Here is a 17,839-nt window from a genome sequence, read left to right on the forward strand (position 1 = left end):
CTTTGCTGGAGCAGTCCCGGTCCCTCTGGACCTGCCTGTGGGAGCTGGACGAGGCGGAAGGATGGATCAAGGAGCAGGAGCAGCTCTACTCCTCCTTGGACTTCGGGAAGGACCTACCGGGCGTCCTCCTGCTCCAGCGCCGGCACGCCGCCTTCGAGGCCGAGTTACGGAGCCGGGGCGAGCGGCTGGAGCGGGCGCTGGCGGCGGGCGAGGGGCTAGCGGCGGCGGTGGGGGGGCAAGCGGCCAACCGGCTCCGGGAACGGGGGGCGACGGTGAAAGGGCTGTGGGGGCAACTGGAGGAACTGGCGGCTTTCCGCCGGAGGGGCTTGAGGGAGGCCGAGGGCTTCTTCCAGTTCCAGGCGGAGGCGGAGGAGCTGGCGGAGGGGCTGCGGGACGCTCGGCGGCGGGCGGCCAGCGAGGAGCTGGGGCAGGATGAGTCCCGCACCCGCGTCCTGCTGCGGCAGCACCAGGAGCTGCTGGAGGAGCTGGCGGCCGCCCAGGAGCAGCTGGAAGGGTTGGCCCGGCAAGCCCAGGGCTTCCCGCCGGAGCTAAGGGCTAGCCCCGAGGGGCAGAGCCGGCTGGTGGCCCTGAGGGACCTGCACGCCGAGGTGGCCGCCTTGGCCGAGCGGCGGGGCCGGCAGTTGCAGGACGCCCTGGACCTCTACACTGTTTTTGGGGAGAGCGACGCCTGCCACCTCTGGATGGGGTCCAAGGAGACCTGGTTGGGGCAACTGGAGGTCCCTCAGGCGCTGGAGGACCTGGACGTAGCACAGCACAGGTAAGGGCTCCGGGGGGTGGCGATGCGGCTGTGCCGTGTCCCGAGTTGTGGCCCGTTCTCAGCCCGGCCGTCCCCACAGGCTGGATGGGCTGGAGCAGGAGATGGCCACCGTGGCTTCCCAGATCGCCGCTGTCAACCAGGCAGCCGACGGGCTACTGGCCAGTGGGCACCCCCGCAGCCCCCAGGTCCGGCAGTGCCAGGAGCAGCTCAACGAGAGGTAGGGTGGCCGGTGACACCGGGGTGAGTGGGTGATGCCGGGATGGTCCCCACCGCATCTCCTGCTGTCACCCACCTCCATCCCGCAGGTGGGACCGGTTCAGGGAGCTGGTGGCCAAGCGTCGCCAGGCGGTGGGCTCGGCTCTGCGCCTCCTCAACTACCGCCTGGAGGGCGAGGAGACCCGGCAATGGCTACAGAGCAAAGCCCAGGTGGTCAGGGCCACCGCCGAGCTGGGACGGGACCTGGCCGGCATCCTGGCCACCCAACGCAAGCTCTACGGCATCGAGAGGGAGCTGGTGGTCGCCAAGGACCGTCTGGCCGCCCTGCGCTCCCAGGCTGACCGCCTGGCCGAGGAACGGCCCGAGGCGGCCGGGGAGGTGGCCGAGCGGCTAGCGGCGGCGACGGCCGCCTGGGATGAGCTGCAGGAGGCTCTGGGGGAGCAAGCGGCCTCCTTGGGGGAAGCCGGGCAGCTCCGGAGCTTCTTGCAGGACCTGGATGACTTCCAAGCTTGGCTCTTCGGCGCTCAGAAAGCGGTGGCGACCGCCGATGAGATGCCGGCCACGTTGGCTGAGGCGGAGGAGCTGCTGAGGCAGCACCAGGCCGCCCAACGCGACGCCGAGGAGCACGCGGCCGCCTTCACCGCCTTGCTGGAGGCCGGGGAGAAGGTGGTGGGGGAGCAGGAGGACCCCCAGTACGAGACCCTGCGGCAGCGGCTGCGCGGCGTGGAGGTGGGCTGGGCCGCCCTGGGCAAGATGGCAGAGACCCGGCACGGCTTCCTCACCCAGTGCCGCGACTTCCAGGAGTTCCTCCGGGATGCCAAGCAGGCGGAGATCCTCCTGGCCAACCAGGTGGGTGACCCAGGGAAGGTCCTCAAGGGGAGGGGGAGGAGGGTTTCTCTGCCTCTGGGGCACCCCACAAAGGTGCTGAACCCACCACCACCACCATCTCTCCGTAAGGGGAGGGGGAAAGGGGTTCCCTGCCTCTGGGGCACCCCACAAAGGTGCTGAACCCCCCACCACCACCATCTCTCTGTGCTCCCCCCACCAGGAGTACACGCTGGCACACCTGGAGCTGCCGGCCACGCTGGAGGGCTCAGATGCCGCCCTGCGCCGCTTCCAGGAGTTCCGCGCCAGCATGGAGAGCAGCGCTGAGAAGGTCCCAGAGGCGGTGGCCAACGGCAACAAGCTGGTGGCTGAGGGCAACATCTTCTCCGAGAAGATCGCCGAGAAGTGCCAGGCCCTCCAGGAGCGGTGAGTCCGGCGAGGGGCTGGCGGGTGGGTGGCATGTGGGCAGCAGGGCTAACGCTGGCCCCATCTCTGGTTGCTCTCTGCCAGGCACGGAGCCGTCATGGCCAAGGCGGAGGAGGCGGCAGGTTTGCTGCAGGATAACCACGAGCTCCAGATCTTCCTGCAGAGCTGCCGGGAGGTAAGGACACGGGCACCATTGGTGGCACCGGGGGGAGGTCCTCACCAGCCTAGCCCTGACATGCTTCACAGAATCACACAATCTTGTCCCCACCAGCAGAGACCTGACATGCTTCACAGAATCACACAATCTTCATGGTTGGAAGGGACCTTTGAGATCATTGAGTCCAACCATAAAAAAAATAAACCAAACCAAAAAAACCCAACCACCCCACAAACCCACCAACACCCCATCACCACAACACTCACCACACCCAACAATCTCAGGCACTGCAGCATGCCCTGAAGTGCCACATCTACAGGTTTCTTAAATACCTTTGCCCCGCAGTTCGACGCCTGGGTGGACGAGAAGATGCTGACGGCACAGGACACCTCCTACGGTGGAACCCGTGGTCTCCACAGCAAGTGGCAGAAGCACCAGGCGTTCATGGCCGAGCTGGCATCCAACCAGGGCTGGCTGGAGAAGATTGAGATGGTGGGTGCTGGTTCCCTGCTGCCTGGAATCCCCCCTAGGCTGGGGGTGGGGGGTGGATGTCCTTGTGGATGTCCTCGGTGGCCACCAACCTCTTGGTTGTCGCCGGCAGGAGGGGAAGGAGCTGGTGAACCGCAAGCCACAGCACGGTGAGGTGGTGAGGCAGCGGCTGGAGGAGCTACGCCGGCGGTGGGAACCAGGCGTTCATGGCCGAGCTGGCATCCAACCAGGGCTGGCTGGAGAAGATTGAGATGGTGGGTGCTGGTCCCCTGCTGCCTGGAACCCCCCCTAGGCTTGGGGTGGGGGATGGATGTCCTTGTGGATGTCCTCAGTGGTCACCGACCTCTTGGTTGTCACCGGCAGGAGGGGAAGGAGCTGGTGAACCGCAAGCCACAGCACGGTGAGGTGGTGAGGCAGCGGCTGGAGGAGCTACGCCGGCGGTGGGACGGGCTGCGGGGCGCCGCCGAGGAGAAGGGCCGGCAGCTCTTCGAGGCCAACCGGTCAGCCCTCTACGCCCAGAGCTACCAGGAGCTGGAGAGCTGGCTGGGGCGGGCCAAGGAGGAGCTACGCGCCGCCGAGCAAGCCAAGGACCTCACCGCCACCAACCTGCTGCTGAAGAGGTTGAAGGTGGGTGGTGGGGCTGCCAACCAAGCAGCAAGGGTGTTGGCACATCACCTTTGACTTTGGTAGGGGTTTGCTTGGGGTGGAGGGGGCGGCGTCTGGTGGTTATGTCCCCAAACGGTGCTGGCTGGTGCTTTGGGGGTCCCCCAGCCTGGGTCTACCTTCCCACCTCACACAGCTCTTCCCCACCAGAGGCTGGAAGAGCAAGTGAGAGCACGTATGAAGGAGCTGGAGGAGCTGGAGTGGCAGGGTCCCACCCCTGCTGGGGACGTGCCGGATGGTGACGGGCAGGAGCAGAGGCTCCGGCAGCGATTCCAGGAACTGCTGGAGCCATTGGAGAAGAGGAGGAAGGAGCTGGAGACCGCCAAGGCCATTTACCAGCTGGGGCGGGATCTGGAGGACGAGACGGTGAGCATCCTCGCCGTGGTGGGGTCTGGCGAGCCGGGGCCACCCATGGGTGCCCTGCAGGGCTCAATGGGTGCTGTCATCCACAGTTATGGGTGCAGGAGAGGCTGCCTTTGGCGAGGTCAACGGAGCACGGCACCGACCTCCCGAGCGTGCAACGCTTGGCCAAGAGGAACGAGGTGAGCCCCCAACTCTGGGTGCAGTGGTGGCACCCACCACCCTAGACGGTCCCCACCTTGGGGGGCCAGCCATCATGGCTGAGCCCCTCCATGACCATCCATCCCACCGGCAGACGCTGCAGAAGGAGCTGGCGGGCCATGCCCCCCGGCTGGGAGAGGTGCTGAGCCGGGGGGAGGCGGCGGTGAGGGGCGCCGAGCCCAGCCCGGAGCTGGAGAGCAGGGTGCAGGAGCTGAAGGGGCTGTGGGAGACGCTGCAGGAGGAGGCGGCCGCCCGGCACCGGCGCCTGCGGGAGGCCGGGGAGGCCCAGCAGTACTACCTGGATGCCAGTGAGGCCGAAGCCTGGATCAGCGAGCAGGAGCTCTTCATGGGAGCTGAGGAGAAGCCCAAGGTGAGGGGTGGGTGCCCCCATGTCTTGGGGGGGGATCTGCGTCGTGTTCGGACATCCTATGTCAACCCCAACTGTGCCAAGCCATGGTGTTAGACATAGAGTCGTAGAATGGGTTGGGTTGGAAGGGACCTTAAAGCCCATCCAGTTCCATGATGGGGGGACACCTCCCACCAGACCAGGTTGCTCCAAGCCCCCTCCAACCTGCCCTTGAACCCCTCCAGGGATGGGGCAGCCACAGCTTCTCTGGCCAACCTGGGCCAGGCTCTCACCACCCTCACACCAAACAAGTTCTTCCCCACAGCTCAGCTCCATCTCCCCTCTTTCCGTGTCAAACCCTTCCCCCTCCTCCTAGGGCTCCCCTCCCTCATCCAGAGTCCCTCCCCAGCTTTCCTGGAGCCCCTTGAGGGACAGGAAGGGGCTGGAAGGTCTCCTCGGAGCCTTCTCTTCTCCAGGCTGAACCCCCCCAACTCTCTCAGCCCCCCCTCCGAGCAGAGGGGCTCCAGCCCTCCTAGAATCTTCACTAAACCCCATACCATGCCATGTCATGCCATTACACACCACCCCATGCCCTGCCATCCTATGGCACGTCATGCCATGCTGTTCCATGCCATGTCATGCCTCGGTGTGGCACGTAACAGGGCTCACTGTTGCTCCCCGACACGTCGGATGGAGCCAGGACATGCTCATAGGGTGGGTGTGGGGGCTGGACCTCACTCCCAGTCCCCTGGCCATGCTGGGTGCTGATGGGCACTGGTGTCTTCCACGCCGCAGGACGAGGAGAGCGGCTTGGTGATGCTGAAGAGACACGTGCGGCAGCAGCGGTCCATCGAGGACTACGGCCAAACCATCAAGGAGCTGGCAGGGAGGGCTCAGCAGCTGCTCGCCGCCGGCCACCCCGAAGGGTAGGTGCCACCACCGCGTGTCCCCTGTCCCTCGGGGCGTCCCCGTGCCCTCAGCACCATGGCGGGTGGTTCAGCTGGGGCTCTGGTGGCATCGGTTGCCCCGGCTGCAGCAGGGAGATGGTGGCAGAGGGACATGGGGAGCACAGAGTGGGTCCCCCCCAACTGTTTGGCAACACGGATGGGGTCGGGGGCGTCTTTTCCCGGGTGAGAACTGGGGTGTCTGTGTGCCGGGGCCGCGCAGGGAGCAGATCATCCGGCTGCAGGGCCAGGTGGACAAGCACTACGCCGGGCTGAAGGAGGCGGCCGAGGAGCGCCGCCGGCGCCTGGAGAACATGTCCCACCTCTTCCAGCTGAAGCGGGAGGTGGAGGACCTGGAGCAGTGGATCGCCGAGCGCGACGTGGTCGCCTCCTCCCAGGAGATGGGGCAGGTGGTAGGGGTTTGCTTGGGGTGGAGGGGTCCGAGGTGTGGGGTTATGTCCCCAAACGGTGCTGGCTGGTGCTTTGGGGGTCCCCCAGCCTGGGTCTACCTTCCCACCTCACACAGCTCTTCCCCACCAGAGGCTGGAAGAGCAAGTGAGAGCACGTATGAAGGAGCTGGAGGAGCTGGAGTGGCAGGGTCCCACCCCTGCCGGGGACGTGCCAGATGGTGACGGGCAGGAGCAGAGGCTCCGGCAGCGATTCCAGGAACTGCTGGAGCCATTGGAGAAGAGGAGGAAGGAGCTGGAGACCGCCAAGGCCATTTACCAGCTGGGGCGGGATCTGGAGGACGAGACGGTGAGCATCCTCGCCGTGGTGGGGTCTGGCGAGCCGGGGCCACCCATGGGTGCCCTGCAGGGCTCAATGGGTGCTGTCATCCACAGTTATGGGTGCAGGAGAGGCTGCCTTTGGCGAGGTCAACGGAGCACGGCACCGACCTCCCGAGCGTGCAACGCTTGGCCAAGAGGAACGAGGTGAGCCCCCAACTCTGGGTGCAGCGGTGGCACCCACCACCCTAGACGGTCCCCACCTTGGGGGGCCAGCCATCATGGCTGAGCCCCTCCATGACCATCCATCCCACCGGCAGACGCTGCAGAAGGAGCTGGCAGGCCATGCCCCCCGGCTGGGAGAGGTGCTGAGCCGGGGGGAGGCGGCGGTGAGGGGCGCCGAGCCCAGCCCGGAGCTGGAGAGCAGGGTGCAGGAGCTGAAGGGGCTGTGGGAGACGCTGCAGGAGGAGGCGGCCGCCCGGCACCGGCGGCTGCGGGAGGCCGGGGAGGCACAGCAGTACTACCTGGATGCCAGTGAGGCCGAAGCCTGGATCAGCGAGCAGGAGCTCTTCATGGGAGCTGAGGAGAAGCCCAAGGTGAGGGGTGGGTGCCCCCATGTCTTGGGGGGGGATCTGCGTCGTGTTCGGACATCCTATGTCAACCCCAACTGTGCCAAGCCATGGTGTTAGACATAGAGTCGTAGAATGGGTTGGGTTGGAAGGTGTCTTGGGGGGGGGGATCTGCGTCGTGTTGGGACATCCTATGTCAACCCGGACTGTGCCATGCCATGGTGTTAGACAGAGTCATAGAATGGGTTGGGTTGGAAGGGACCTTAAAGCCCATCCAGTTCCATGATGGGGGGACACCTCCCACCAGACCAGGTTGCTCCAAGCCCCCTCCAACCTGCCCTTGAACCCCTCCAGGGATGGGGCAGCCACAGCTTCTCTGGGCAACCTGGGCCAGGCTCTCACCACCCTCACACCAAACAAGTTCTTCCCCACAGCTCAGCTCCATCTCCCCTCTTTCCGTGTCAAACCCTTCCCCCTCCTCCTAGGGCTCCCCTCCCTCATCCAGAGTCCCTCCCCAGCTTTCCTGGAGCCCCTTGAGGGACAGGAAGGGGCTGGAAGGTCTCCTCGGAGCCTTCTCTTCTCCAGGCTGAACCCCCCCAACTCTCTCAGCCCCCCCTCCGAGCAGAGGGGCTCCAGCCCTCCTAGAATCTTCACTAAACCCCATACCATGCCATGTCATGCCATTACACACCACCCCATGCCCTGCCATCCTATGGCACGTCATGCCATGCTGTTCCATGCCATGTCATGCAACCCTGTACCATGCCATGTCATGCCATTACTCGCCATCCCATGCCTTGCCATCCTATGGCGCATCATGCCATGCTGTTCCATGCCATGTCATGCCACGGTGTAACACCTAACAGGACTCACTGTTGCTCCCCGACACGTCGGATGGAGTCAGGACATGCTCATAGGGTGGGTGTGGGGGCTGGACCTCGCTCCCAGTCCCCTGGCCATGCTGGGTGATGATGGGCACTGGTGTCTACCACACCACAGGACGAGGAGAGCGGCTTGGTGATGCTGAAGAGACACGTGCGGCAGCAGCGGTCCATCGAGGACTACGGCCAAACCATCAAGGAGCTGGCGGGGAGGGCTCAGCAGCTGCTCGCCGCCGGCCACCCCGAGGGGTAAGTGCCACCACCGCGTGTCCCCTGTCCCTCGGGGCGTCCCCGTGCCCTCAGCACCATGGCGGGTGGTTCAGCTGGGGCTCTGGTGGCATCGGTTGCCCCAGCTGCAGCAGGGAGATGGTGGCAGAGGGACATGGGGAGCACAGAGTGGGTCCCCCCCAACTGTTTGGCAACACGGATGGGGTCGGGGGCGTCTTTTCCCGGGTGAGAACTGGGGTGTCTGTGTGCCGGGGCCGCGCAGGGAGCAGATCATCCGGCTGCAGGGCCAGGTGGACAAGCACTACGCCGGGCTGAAGGAGGCGGCCGAGGAGCGCCGCCGGCGCCTGGAGAACATGTCCCACCTCTTCCAGCTGAAGCGGGAGGTGGAGGACCTGGAGCAGTGGATCGCCGAGCGCGACGTGGTCGCCTCCTCCCAGGAGATGGGGCAGGACCTGGACCACGTCACGGTGAGCGGATGGTCAAGGGTGGGCATGGTGGTGCCGAAGTGTGGTTTGGGGAGGTATGGGGGGGGCAAAATCAACTCTTCTCTCCACTCCATGCAGCTCCTGAGGGAGAAGTTTCGGGAATTTGCACGGGAGACGGGCAGCGTGGGGCAGGAACGGGTGGACAGGGTGAACCTGACCATCGAGGACCTCATCGACGCCGGGCACGTGGAGGCGGCCACCATGGCTGAGTGGAAGGATGGGCTGAACGAGAGCTGGGCCGACCTGCTGGAGCTCATCGACACCCGCATGCAGCTCCTCGCCGCCTCCTACGACCTGCACAAGTACTTCTACGACGGTGGAGAGCTGCTGGCCCTCATCGCCGCCCGCCGCCAGGAGCTGCCCCAGGACCTGGGGGAGGACGCCGGCACGGTGGAGGCTTTCCACCGCATGCACAGCGCCTTTGAGCGTGACCTCCAGCTGCTGGAGACACAGGTGAGGATGCACCCCGTGGATGGTGGGGATGCCCAGAACTGACATTGCCAATATTCACGGAATCACAGGATGATATGGGGCAGGAAGGGACCTCTGGAGATCATCTCCTCCAACCCCCTGACAAAGCAGGGCCACCCAGAGCAGGTCCCACAGGAATGTGTCCAGGGGGGTTTGAATGTCTCCAGAGAAGGAGACTCCACCACCTCTCTGGGCAGCCTCTGCCAGGGCTCTGCCACCCTCAAAGTAGAGAAGTTCCTCCTCATGTTGAGATGGAACTTCTTATGTTCAAGTTTGTGCCCGTTGCTCCTTGTCCTGTCCCTGGGCACCACTGCAAAAACCCTGGCCCCATCCTCCTGACACCCACCCGGCGGCACGGCTGCAGACCGCCTACGCCGGGGAGAAGGCAGCTGGCATCCAGGAGCAGGAGCAGGAGGTGGCCCGAGCCCTGCGGGAGCTGCTGGAAGCCTGCAGCGGGCGCCGGGCCCGGCTGGTGGACACGGCCGACAAGCATCGCTTCTTCGGCATGGCCCGGGACCTGCTCTCCTGGATGGAGAGCACCGTCCGGCAGATCGAGACGCAGTGGTGGCACAGCCTTCTGCTGTGACGTTGGCTATATATATATATATATATTCAACATCTCCCACCTTCTCGGGCTCAGGTGCAGCAGTTTCGGGAGACAGCGGCGCGGCTGCAGACCGCCTACGCCGGCGAGAAGGCAGCCGGCATCCAGGAGCAGGAGCAGGAGGTGGCCCGAGCCCTGCGGGAGCTGCTGGAAGCCTGCAGCGGGCGCCGGGCCCGGCTGGTGGACACGGCCGACAAGCATCGCTTCTTCGGCATGGCCCGGGACCTGCTCTCCTGGATGGAGAGCACCGTCCGGCAGATCGAGACGCAGGAGAAACCCAGGTACGGCGGCGTCTGGTGGGGGCCCGGCACCGTGTGCCGTGACCCAGCACTTGATGCCACCACCTCTGTGTCCCCAGGGACGTCTCCTCGGTGGAGCTGCTCATGAAGTACCACCAGGGCATCAGGGCCGAGGTGGACGCCCGGAGCAAGAACTTCACCACCTGCATCGAGCTGGGCAAGAAGCTTTTGCAGCGCAAGCACCAGGACTCGCCCGAGGTGAGGACAGCGGGGATGGAAGGGTTGGGGGGGGGGGCAGTGGGGACAGGGTGCCACCAGGGCCACCCCATGACGGTGTGTCCCCCTCCTAGATCAAGACGAAGCTGATGGAGCTGGTGGAGAAGAGGAAGGCCATGATGGAGACGTGGGAGCAGCGCTGGGACCGGCTGCGGCTGTGTGAGTGGACCGGGGGTGACCAAGGGGGGGACAGTGGCTTGTCTGGGGACGGTGGTGACCAGGGGGACTGAGTGCTGCCCATCCTTGCCCACAGTGCTGGAGGTCTGCCAGTTCTCCCGGGACGCCTCGGTGGCCGAGTCGTGGCTCATAGCCCAGGAGCCCTACCTGGCCAGCAGCGACTACGGGCAGACGGTGGACGCGGTGGAGAAGCTGCTCAAGCGTCACGAGGCCTTCGAGAAGTCCTCGGCCACCTGGGAGGAGCGCATCGCCGCCCTGAGGAAGCTGACGACGGTGAGGAAAGGCTCAGGAGGACACGGTGGTTCCCTGCCTCAGTTTCCCCAACCCCATGTCACCACCAGCACCTAACACTCCGTCACCTTTCTCCGGCAGCTGGAGCTCCTGGGTGGACGGACGCTGCGTGAGGGGCTGGCGCGGGACGGGGTGACACCTTCTGAGGGTCCTGACTACCATCTGGAGCTGGATGGGGAGCTGGATGTCGGGTAAGAGACACTGGTGACATCCCAGGGTGGCCATGGCAGCATCTCGGGCAGGGGCAGCCTGTGGTGCCCGGCTGGCTCCTGGGCATCACTTCCAGCATCCCTCTTCTTCAAGAATTTAGGGCTTTTTGAGCAATTTGCCCTTTCGGAGCAGTAAATCAATGAGGATGAAGAGCAGAGATGAAGGTCGAGCTCCTCCATGAGGGGGTTTTCATCCCTTGGGGGCGGGGGGGACGGGAGAGCAGCAGCCGGTCCCAGCCTTTCCCCACCAAGCTGGCTGGGACACGGGGATTTCGGGGGTGCCACGCTCTGCTGGGGACACTGAGCAGGCCACCTCCTCGCTGCAGGTCCGAGGAGGAAGAAGAGGAGGACAAGACGAAGGGCACGAGCACACAGGACACCTCTCCACCCGCCACCGATGGACCAGAGCCGGTCAGTTCTTGAGTTTAGCTTTCTCCTTCCCCGACGGCAAAAAACCAAAAGGGTGTCCCCGCATGTCCCAAAGGCTCCTGGCAGACCCCGTGACCGTCATCATCGCATGCTGATGGCTCCCCGCACCCCCCAACCCTCGCCTTGTTCCTTGCCTTGTGTTGAATAAATGCTAAATGACCCCAAAAAGGCCGGGCGGGCACGTGGGTGCTGCACCTTCCCCTTCTCCTCGGTTCCTGGGCTGGTTCCTGCTCCCCGTCACCCGCTGGTGGGAGCTGGTGGCACCCACGGGTGCAAAGGGTGTCTCTGGCATCGGGGAAGCAGCTGGAGCATCTGCTGGGTGGTGGATCCTGGCCACCATCCTGGAGGGAGAGTCCCATGGGGACACCGTACGGCACTGGCCACGTGGCACCTGGCTTTTCAGGCCACCCAGCCTTGGGAGCGGGGCTGGCTCTGCCCCCGGCACAGAGGGGACAGCGGGGACACAGCAATGGCACTCCTGGCCACAGCACGTGGCCCTTGGGGCACAGTCATCCCTTGGGCATCATCACCTCAGGGGGATGTCACCTTGTAAGGCATCATCAACCCAAGAGGCATCGTCACCCCAAGAGGCGTCGTCACCCCATGGGGATGTCACCCTGCGAGGCATCGTGACCCCAAGGGGCATCATCACCCGGGGGGATGTCACCCTGCGAGGCATCGTGACCCCAAGGGGCATCATCACCTGGGGGGATGTCACCCCAAGGGGCATCGTCACCCCAAGGGGGATCATCACCCCAAGGAGCATCATCATTTGGGGGGATGTCACCCTGTGAGGCATCGTCACCCCAGGAGACATCACCACTCTATGGGACATCATCACCCTGCAAGACATCATCACCCTGTGGGGTGTTGTCACCCTACAAGCAACCTGTGGGGCATCATTGTCTCATAGAGCATCGTCACCCCTTGGGGCATCATCACCCTACAGGGCATTGCCACCCTCGAGATATTGTCACCCTGTGCTTGCTGCCAGCCTCTCTGCTCCTCCTGCCTGTGCTGCCTGCTTGGGGACAGGGCTGCTTTTTGGGGACAGGAACCCTTTCTGCCTCTTCGGCCTGCTTGGGGACATGGGCACCTTCTGGCTCCTTGGGGACAAGATCATTCTTCCCTGCTTGGGGACAGGATCACTGAGTACCTGCTCAGGGCCAAGATCATTTCTGCCTGCTTGGGGACATGGGCATCTGGCTGCTTGGGGACAGGGTCCCCTTTTCTCTGCTCGGGGACATGGGCATCTTCTGGCTCCTTGGGGACAGGGACTCCCTCTGCTCGGGGACATTGGCAGCTTCTGACTCCTTGGGGATGCGGTCTTCCTCTGCCTTCTTGGGGACATTGGCATCTTCTGACTCCTTGGGGACAGAACTACCCTCTTCCTGCTTGGGGACACTGGCATCTTCTGACTCCCTGGGGACAGGACTCCCCTCTGTCTGCTTGGGGGCTTGGTGACTTTCACCTGCTTGGGGACAGGACCCCCCTTTGCCTGCTCAGGGACATTGGCATCTTCTGGCTTCTTGGGGACAGGGTCCCTCTCTCTCTGCTTGGGGACATTGGCATCTTCTGGCTCCTTGGAGACAAGGTCCTCCTCTTCTTGCTTGAGAACATGGGCATCTTCTGGCTCCTTGGGGACAGGAACTCCCTCTCCTTGCCTGGGGACACAGGCATCTTCTGGCTCCTTGGGGACAGGGTCCCCCTCTGCTCGGGCACATTGGCATCTTCTGGCTTCTTGGGGACAGACCCCCCTTTGCCTGCTTGGGGACATTGGCATCTTCTGGCTTCTTGGGGACAGGGTCCCCCTCTCTCTGCTTCTTGCCAGGGGGATGTCATCCCTTGGGCATCATCACCCCAGGCATCGTCACCCCAAGAGGCATCGTCACCCCATGGGGATGTCACCCTGTGAGGCATCGTGACCCCAAGGGGCATCATCACCTGGGGGGATGTCACCCCAAGGGGCATCGTCACCCCAAGGGGGATCGTCACCCCAAGGAGCATCATTCAGGGGGATGTCACCTTGTAAGGCATCATCAACCCAAGAGGCATCGTCACCCCAAGAGGCGTCGTCACCCCATGGGGATGTCACCCTGCGAGGCATCGTGACCCCAAGGGGCATCATCACCCGGGGGGATGTCACCCCAAGGGGCATCGTCACCCCAAGGGGGATCGTCACCCCAAGGAGCATCATCATTCGGGGGGATGTCACCCTGCGAGGCATCGTCACCCCAGGAGACATCACCACTCTATGGGACATCGTCACCCTGCAAGACATCATCACCCTGTGGGGTGTTGTCACCCTACAAGCAACCTGTGGGGCATCATTGTCTCATAGAGCATCGTCACCCCTTGGGGCATCGTCACCACACAGGGCATTGCCACCCTGGAGACATTGTCACCCCGTGCTCGCTGCCAGCCTCTCTGCTGCTCCTGCCTGCGCTGCCTGCTCGGGGACAGGGCTGCTTTCTGGGGACAGGAACCCTTTCTGCCTCTTCTGCCTGCTTGGGGACATGGGCACCTTCTGGCTCCTTGGGGACATGGGCACCTTCTGGCTCCTATCACCCTACAGGGCATTGCCACCCTCGAGATATTGTCACCCTGTGCTTGCTGCCAGCCTCTCTGCTCCTCCTGCCTGTGCTGCCTGCTTGGGGACAGGGCTGCTTTTTGGGGACAGGAACCCTTTCTGCCTCTTCGGCCTGCTTGGGGACATGGGCACCTTCTGGCTCCTTGGGGACAAGATCATTCTTCCCTGCTCAGGGACAAGATCATTTCTGGCTGCTTGGGGACACGGGCATCTGGCTGCTTGGGGACATGGGGACAGGATCACTGAGTACCTGCTCAGGGCCAAGATCATTTCTGCCTGCTTGGGGACATGGGCATCTGGCTGCTTGGGGACAGGGTCCCCTTCTCTCTGCTCGGGGACACTGGAATCTGGCTCCTTGGGGTCAGGGTCCTCTTCTGCCTGCTTGGGGACATGGGCATCTTCTGGCTCCTTGGGGACAGGGACTCCCTCTGCTCGGGGACATTGGCAGCTTCTGACTCCTTGGGGATGCGGTCTTCCTCTGCCTTCTTGGGGACATTGGCATCTTCTGACTCCTTGGGGACAGAACTACCCTCTTCCTGCTTGGGGACACTGGCATCTTCTGACTCCCTGGGGACAGGACTCCCCTCTGTCTGCTTGGGGGCTTGGTGACTTTCACCTGCTTGGGGACAGGACCCCCCTTTGCCTGCTCAGGGACATTGGCATCTTCTGGCTTCTTGGGGACAGGGTCCCTCTCTCTCTGCTTGGGGACATTGGCATCTTCTGGCTCCTTGGAGACAAGGTCCTCCTCTTCTTGCTTGAGAACATGGGCATCTTCTGGCTCCTTGGGGACAGGAACTCCCTCTCCTTGCCTGGGGACACAGGCATCTTCTGGCTCCTTGGGGACAGGGTCCCCCTCTGCTCGGGCACATTGGCATCTTCTGGCTTCTTGGGGACAGACCCCCCTTTGCCTGCTTGGGGACATTGGCATCTTCTGGCTTCTTGGGGACAGGGTCCCCCTCTCTCTGCTTCTTGGGGACAAGTTTACTGCCTGCTTGCTTGGGGACACAATCCTTCTCTGCTTGCCTGCTTGGGGACATGGTCACCTCCCATCTTCCAGTGTCCCTCCTCCCATCCCTCTTGGTGGGACACACCACAGGACCTCCACATCCCCCCATGGTGACAGCAGACACGGCCATGGGGGGCCGGGGCCATCCCCGGGCACAGGAGGAGGGGACAGTCACCCCGGGATCACCACCCCCTGGCCCTGTAGCACCCATCTGCTGGTCCTGGGTGGCCATCCCATCCCACCACAGCCCCCACCCAGACCCCACCTGCTTGCTGGCATCCCACACTGTCCCCAAACTCCTTAGTGACATCCCCGGGGGACAGGTCCCAGGGCTACACCATGTCCCAGCCACTCACTGGCATCCTCCCAGTAGCCACCAGCTCCCGTGTGCGGGTCACTGGCACCCAAGATCTGAGGGTGGCCCACCCCCAGCTGGCACCCACCACCTTGGGAACCATCATCCCTCGCTGGGGACAAGGTTGCCGCGGTGGGGAGGGTGCAGGACCTCAGGATGTGGTGACAGGGCGGCGTAACGGGGCTGTTGCTTTGCGGGCAGCTGGTGCGGATGACGGGCCACCAGGAGCCACCGTCACCGAGCCCACGGCCACCACGGGAGGAGCCGGAGGAGCCGGCCACGCTGCCGGCCCGGCCCAGCAGCATCCAGCTGGAGGGCTACCTCGGCCGCAAGCACGACCTGGAGGCGGCCACCAAACGGGCGTCCAACCGGTAGGCGCGGTGACGGTGATGGCGGCGGCGGTGGTGGGCGCGCGCCGCGGTGACGGTGACAGTGACGGTGACGGTGGCAGGTCGTGGAGCACGCGGTACTGCGTGCTGCGGGGCGGCCAGCTCGCCTTCTTCAAGGATGCCAAGAGCCGGGCGTTGGGGCTACCGTGCCACGGCGAGGAACCCCTGGGGCTACGGGACGCCCTCTGCGAGGTGGCCGCCGGCTACAAGAAGAAGAAGCACGTCTTCAAGCTCAGGTGAGGCCCCCGGCGGGGCATGGGGTGGCACGGCACGGGGTGGCACAGGGTGGCACGTGCCTCACCGGCACCTGCGCTCTGTCCCCAGGCTCAGCAATGGCAGCGAGACTCCCCTCTGTCTGCTTGGGGGCTTGGTGACTTTCACCTGCTTGGGGACAGGACCCCCCTTTGCCTGCTCAGGGACATTGGCATCTTCTGGCTTCTTGGGGACAGGGTCCCTCTCTCTCTGCTTGGGGACATTGGCATCTTCTGGCTCCTTGGAGACAAGGTCCTCCTCTTCTTGCTTGAGAACATGGGCATCTTCTGGCTCCTTGGGGACAGGAACTCCCTCTCCTTGCCTGGGGACACAGGCATCTTCTGGCTCCTTGGGGACAGGGTCCCCCTCTGCTCGGGCACATTGGCATCTTCTGGCTTCTTGGGGACAGACCCCCCTTTGCCTGCTTGGGGACATTGGCATCTTCTGGCTTCTTGGGGACAGGGTCCCCCTCTCTCTGCTTCTTGGGGACAAGTTTACTGCCTGCTTGCTTGGGGACACAATCCTTCTCTGCCTGCCTGCTTGGGGACATGGTCACCTCCCGGCTTCCAGTGTCCCTCCTCCCATCCCTCTTGGTGGGACACACCACAGGACCTCCACATTCCCCCATGGTGACAGCAGACACGGCCATGGGGGGCCGGGGCCATCCCCGGGCACAGGAGGAGGGGACAGTCACCCCGGGATCACCACCCCCTGGCCCTGTAGCACCCATCTGCTGGTCCTGGGTGGCCATCCCATCCCACCACAGCCCCCACCCAGACCCCACCTGCTTGCTGGCATCCCACACTGTCCCCAAACTCCTTAGTGACATCCCCGGGGGACAGGTCCCAGGGCTACACCATGTCCCAGCCACTCACTGGCATCCTCCCAGTAGCCACCAGCTCCCGTGTGCGGGTCACTGGCACCCAAGATCTGAGGGTGGCCCACCCCCAGCTGGCACCCACCACCTTGGGGACCATCATCCCTCGCTGGGGACAAGGTTGCCGCGGTGGGGAGGGTGCAGGACCTCAGGATGTGGTGACAGGGCGGCGTAACGGGGCTGTTGCTTTGCGGGCAGCTGGTGCGGATGACGGGCCACCAGGAGCCACCGTCACCGAGCCCACGGCCACCACGGGAGGAGCCGGAGGAGCCGGCCACGCTGCCGGCCCGGCCCAGCAGCATCCAGCTGGAGGGCTACCTCGGCCGCAAGCACGACCTGGAGGCGGCCACCAAACGGGCATCCAACCGGTAGGCGCGGTGACGGTGATGGCGGCGGCGGTGGTGGGCGCGCGCCGCGGTGACGGTGACAGTGACGGTGACGGTGGCAGGTCGTGGAGCACGCGGTACTGCGTGCTGCGGGGCGGCCAGCTCGCCTTCTTCAAGGATGCCAAGAGCCGGGCGTTGGGGCTACCGTGCCACGGCGAGGAACCCCTGGGGCTACGGGACGCCCTCTGCGAGGTGGCCGCCGGCTACAAGAAGAAGAAGCACGTCTTCAAGCTCAGGTGAGGCCCCCGGCGGGGCATGGGGTGGCACGGCACGGGGTGGCACAGGGTGGCACGTGCCTCACCGGCACCTGCGCTCTGTCCCCAGGCTCAGCAATGGCAGCGAGTGGCTCTTCCACGGCAAGGATGAGGTGAGGGGCAACCAGGAGGGACGTTGGGTGGCCGGTGGGTGGTGGTGGCCGAGGGGACACAGGGAGGGGGCTGGAGATGCCCAGGGGATAGAGGGGGACCAGCAGTGCCCAGGAGGACATTAGGTGGCTAGTGGTGGCCAGGGGACGTGGCAGTGGCCAGCAGTGTCCAGGGACACACAGGGTGGCCAGTAGGACATGGGGTGGCTGAGATGCCCAGAGGGATGCAGGGGGGACCAGCGGTGCCCAGGGGGATACGAGGTGGCTAGTGGTTCTCAGGGGACATGAGGGACACCAGTGGTACCCAAGGGACATGGGGGTGGCCACAGACACCCAGGGGACACAGGGGGGACCAGTGGTGCCCAGGGAGGGGACACAGGGTGGCCTGTAGCGCCCAGTGGCAATCAGGTTGGCTGGCACTGCCTGGGAGGCCATGGGGTGGCCAGGGGTGCCCTGAGGACATGGTGGGGGATGAGGGGTGCCCAGGGGGAGATGAGGTGGCCAGGGGTGTCCTGAGAACATAATGGGGGACATGGGGTGGCCAGGGGTGCCCTGAGGACATGGTGGGGGACGAGGGGTGCCCAGGGGGAGATGAGGTGGCCAGGGGTGCCCTGAGGACGTAAGGGGGGAC

General features: G+C 64.5%; 1 protein-coding gene across 1 annotated transcript in view; it reads left to right on the top strand.

Moving 5' to 3' along the window:
* Nucleotides 1–17,651, top strand: part of SPTB (spectrin, beta, erythrocytic) — a 55,006-nt gene extending 37,355 nt beyond the window's left edge. Inside the window, exons 16-37 of the mRNA XM_014948781.1 lie at nt 2,043–2,245; nt 2,330–2,420; nt 2,748–2,894; nt 3,255–3,518; nt 3,705–3,920; nt 4,007–4,096; nt 4,210–4,485; nt 5,257–5,387; nt 8,071–8,275; nt 8,372–8,746; nt 9,405–9,649; nt 9,727–9,865; nt 9,958–10,042; nt 10,137–10,333; nt 10,433–10,542; nt 10,887–10,971; nt 15,142–15,311; nt 15,392–15,565; nt 15,654–15,699; nt 16,624–16,826; nt 16,907–17,080; nt 17,169–17,651. Coding sequence (XP_014804267.1) covers nt 2,043–2,245; nt 2,330–2,420; nt 2,748–2,894; nt 3,255–3,518; nt 3,705–3,920; nt 4,007–4,096; nt 4,210–4,485; nt 5,257–5,387; nt 8,071–8,275; nt 8,372–8,746; nt 9,405–9,649; nt 9,727–9,865; nt 9,958–10,042; nt 10,137–10,333; nt 10,433–10,542; nt 10,887–10,971; nt 15,142–15,311; nt 15,392–15,565; nt 15,654–15,699; nt 16,624–16,826; nt 16,907–17,080; nt 17,169–17,334 — 3,792 coding nt within the window. The 3' untranslated portion in view covers nt 17,335–17,651. The remainder of the gene's footprint in view (nt 1–2,042; nt 2,246–2,329; nt 2,421–2,747; nt 2,895–3,254; nt 3,519–3,704; nt 3,921–4,006; nt 4,097–4,209; nt 4,486–5,256; nt 5,388–8,070; nt 8,276–8,371; nt 8,747–9,404; nt 9,650–9,726; nt 9,866–9,957; nt 10,043–10,136; nt 10,334–10,432; nt 10,543–10,886; nt 10,972–15,141; nt 15,312–15,391; nt 15,566–15,653; nt 15,700–16,623; nt 16,827–16,906; nt 17,081–17,168) is intronic.
* The last annotated feature ends 188 nt before the right edge of the window (nt 17,652–17,839 follow it).

The sequence above is a fragment of the Calidris pugnax genome, unplaced genomic scaffold (assembly GCF_001431845.1).
Source record: "Calidris pugnax isolate Ruff unplaced genomic scaffold, ASM143184v1 scaffold107, whole genome shotgun sequence".
Classification (NCBI taxonomy): domain Eukaryota; kingdom Metazoa; phylum Chordata; class Aves; order Charadriiformes; family Scolopacidae; genus Calidris; species Calidris pugnax.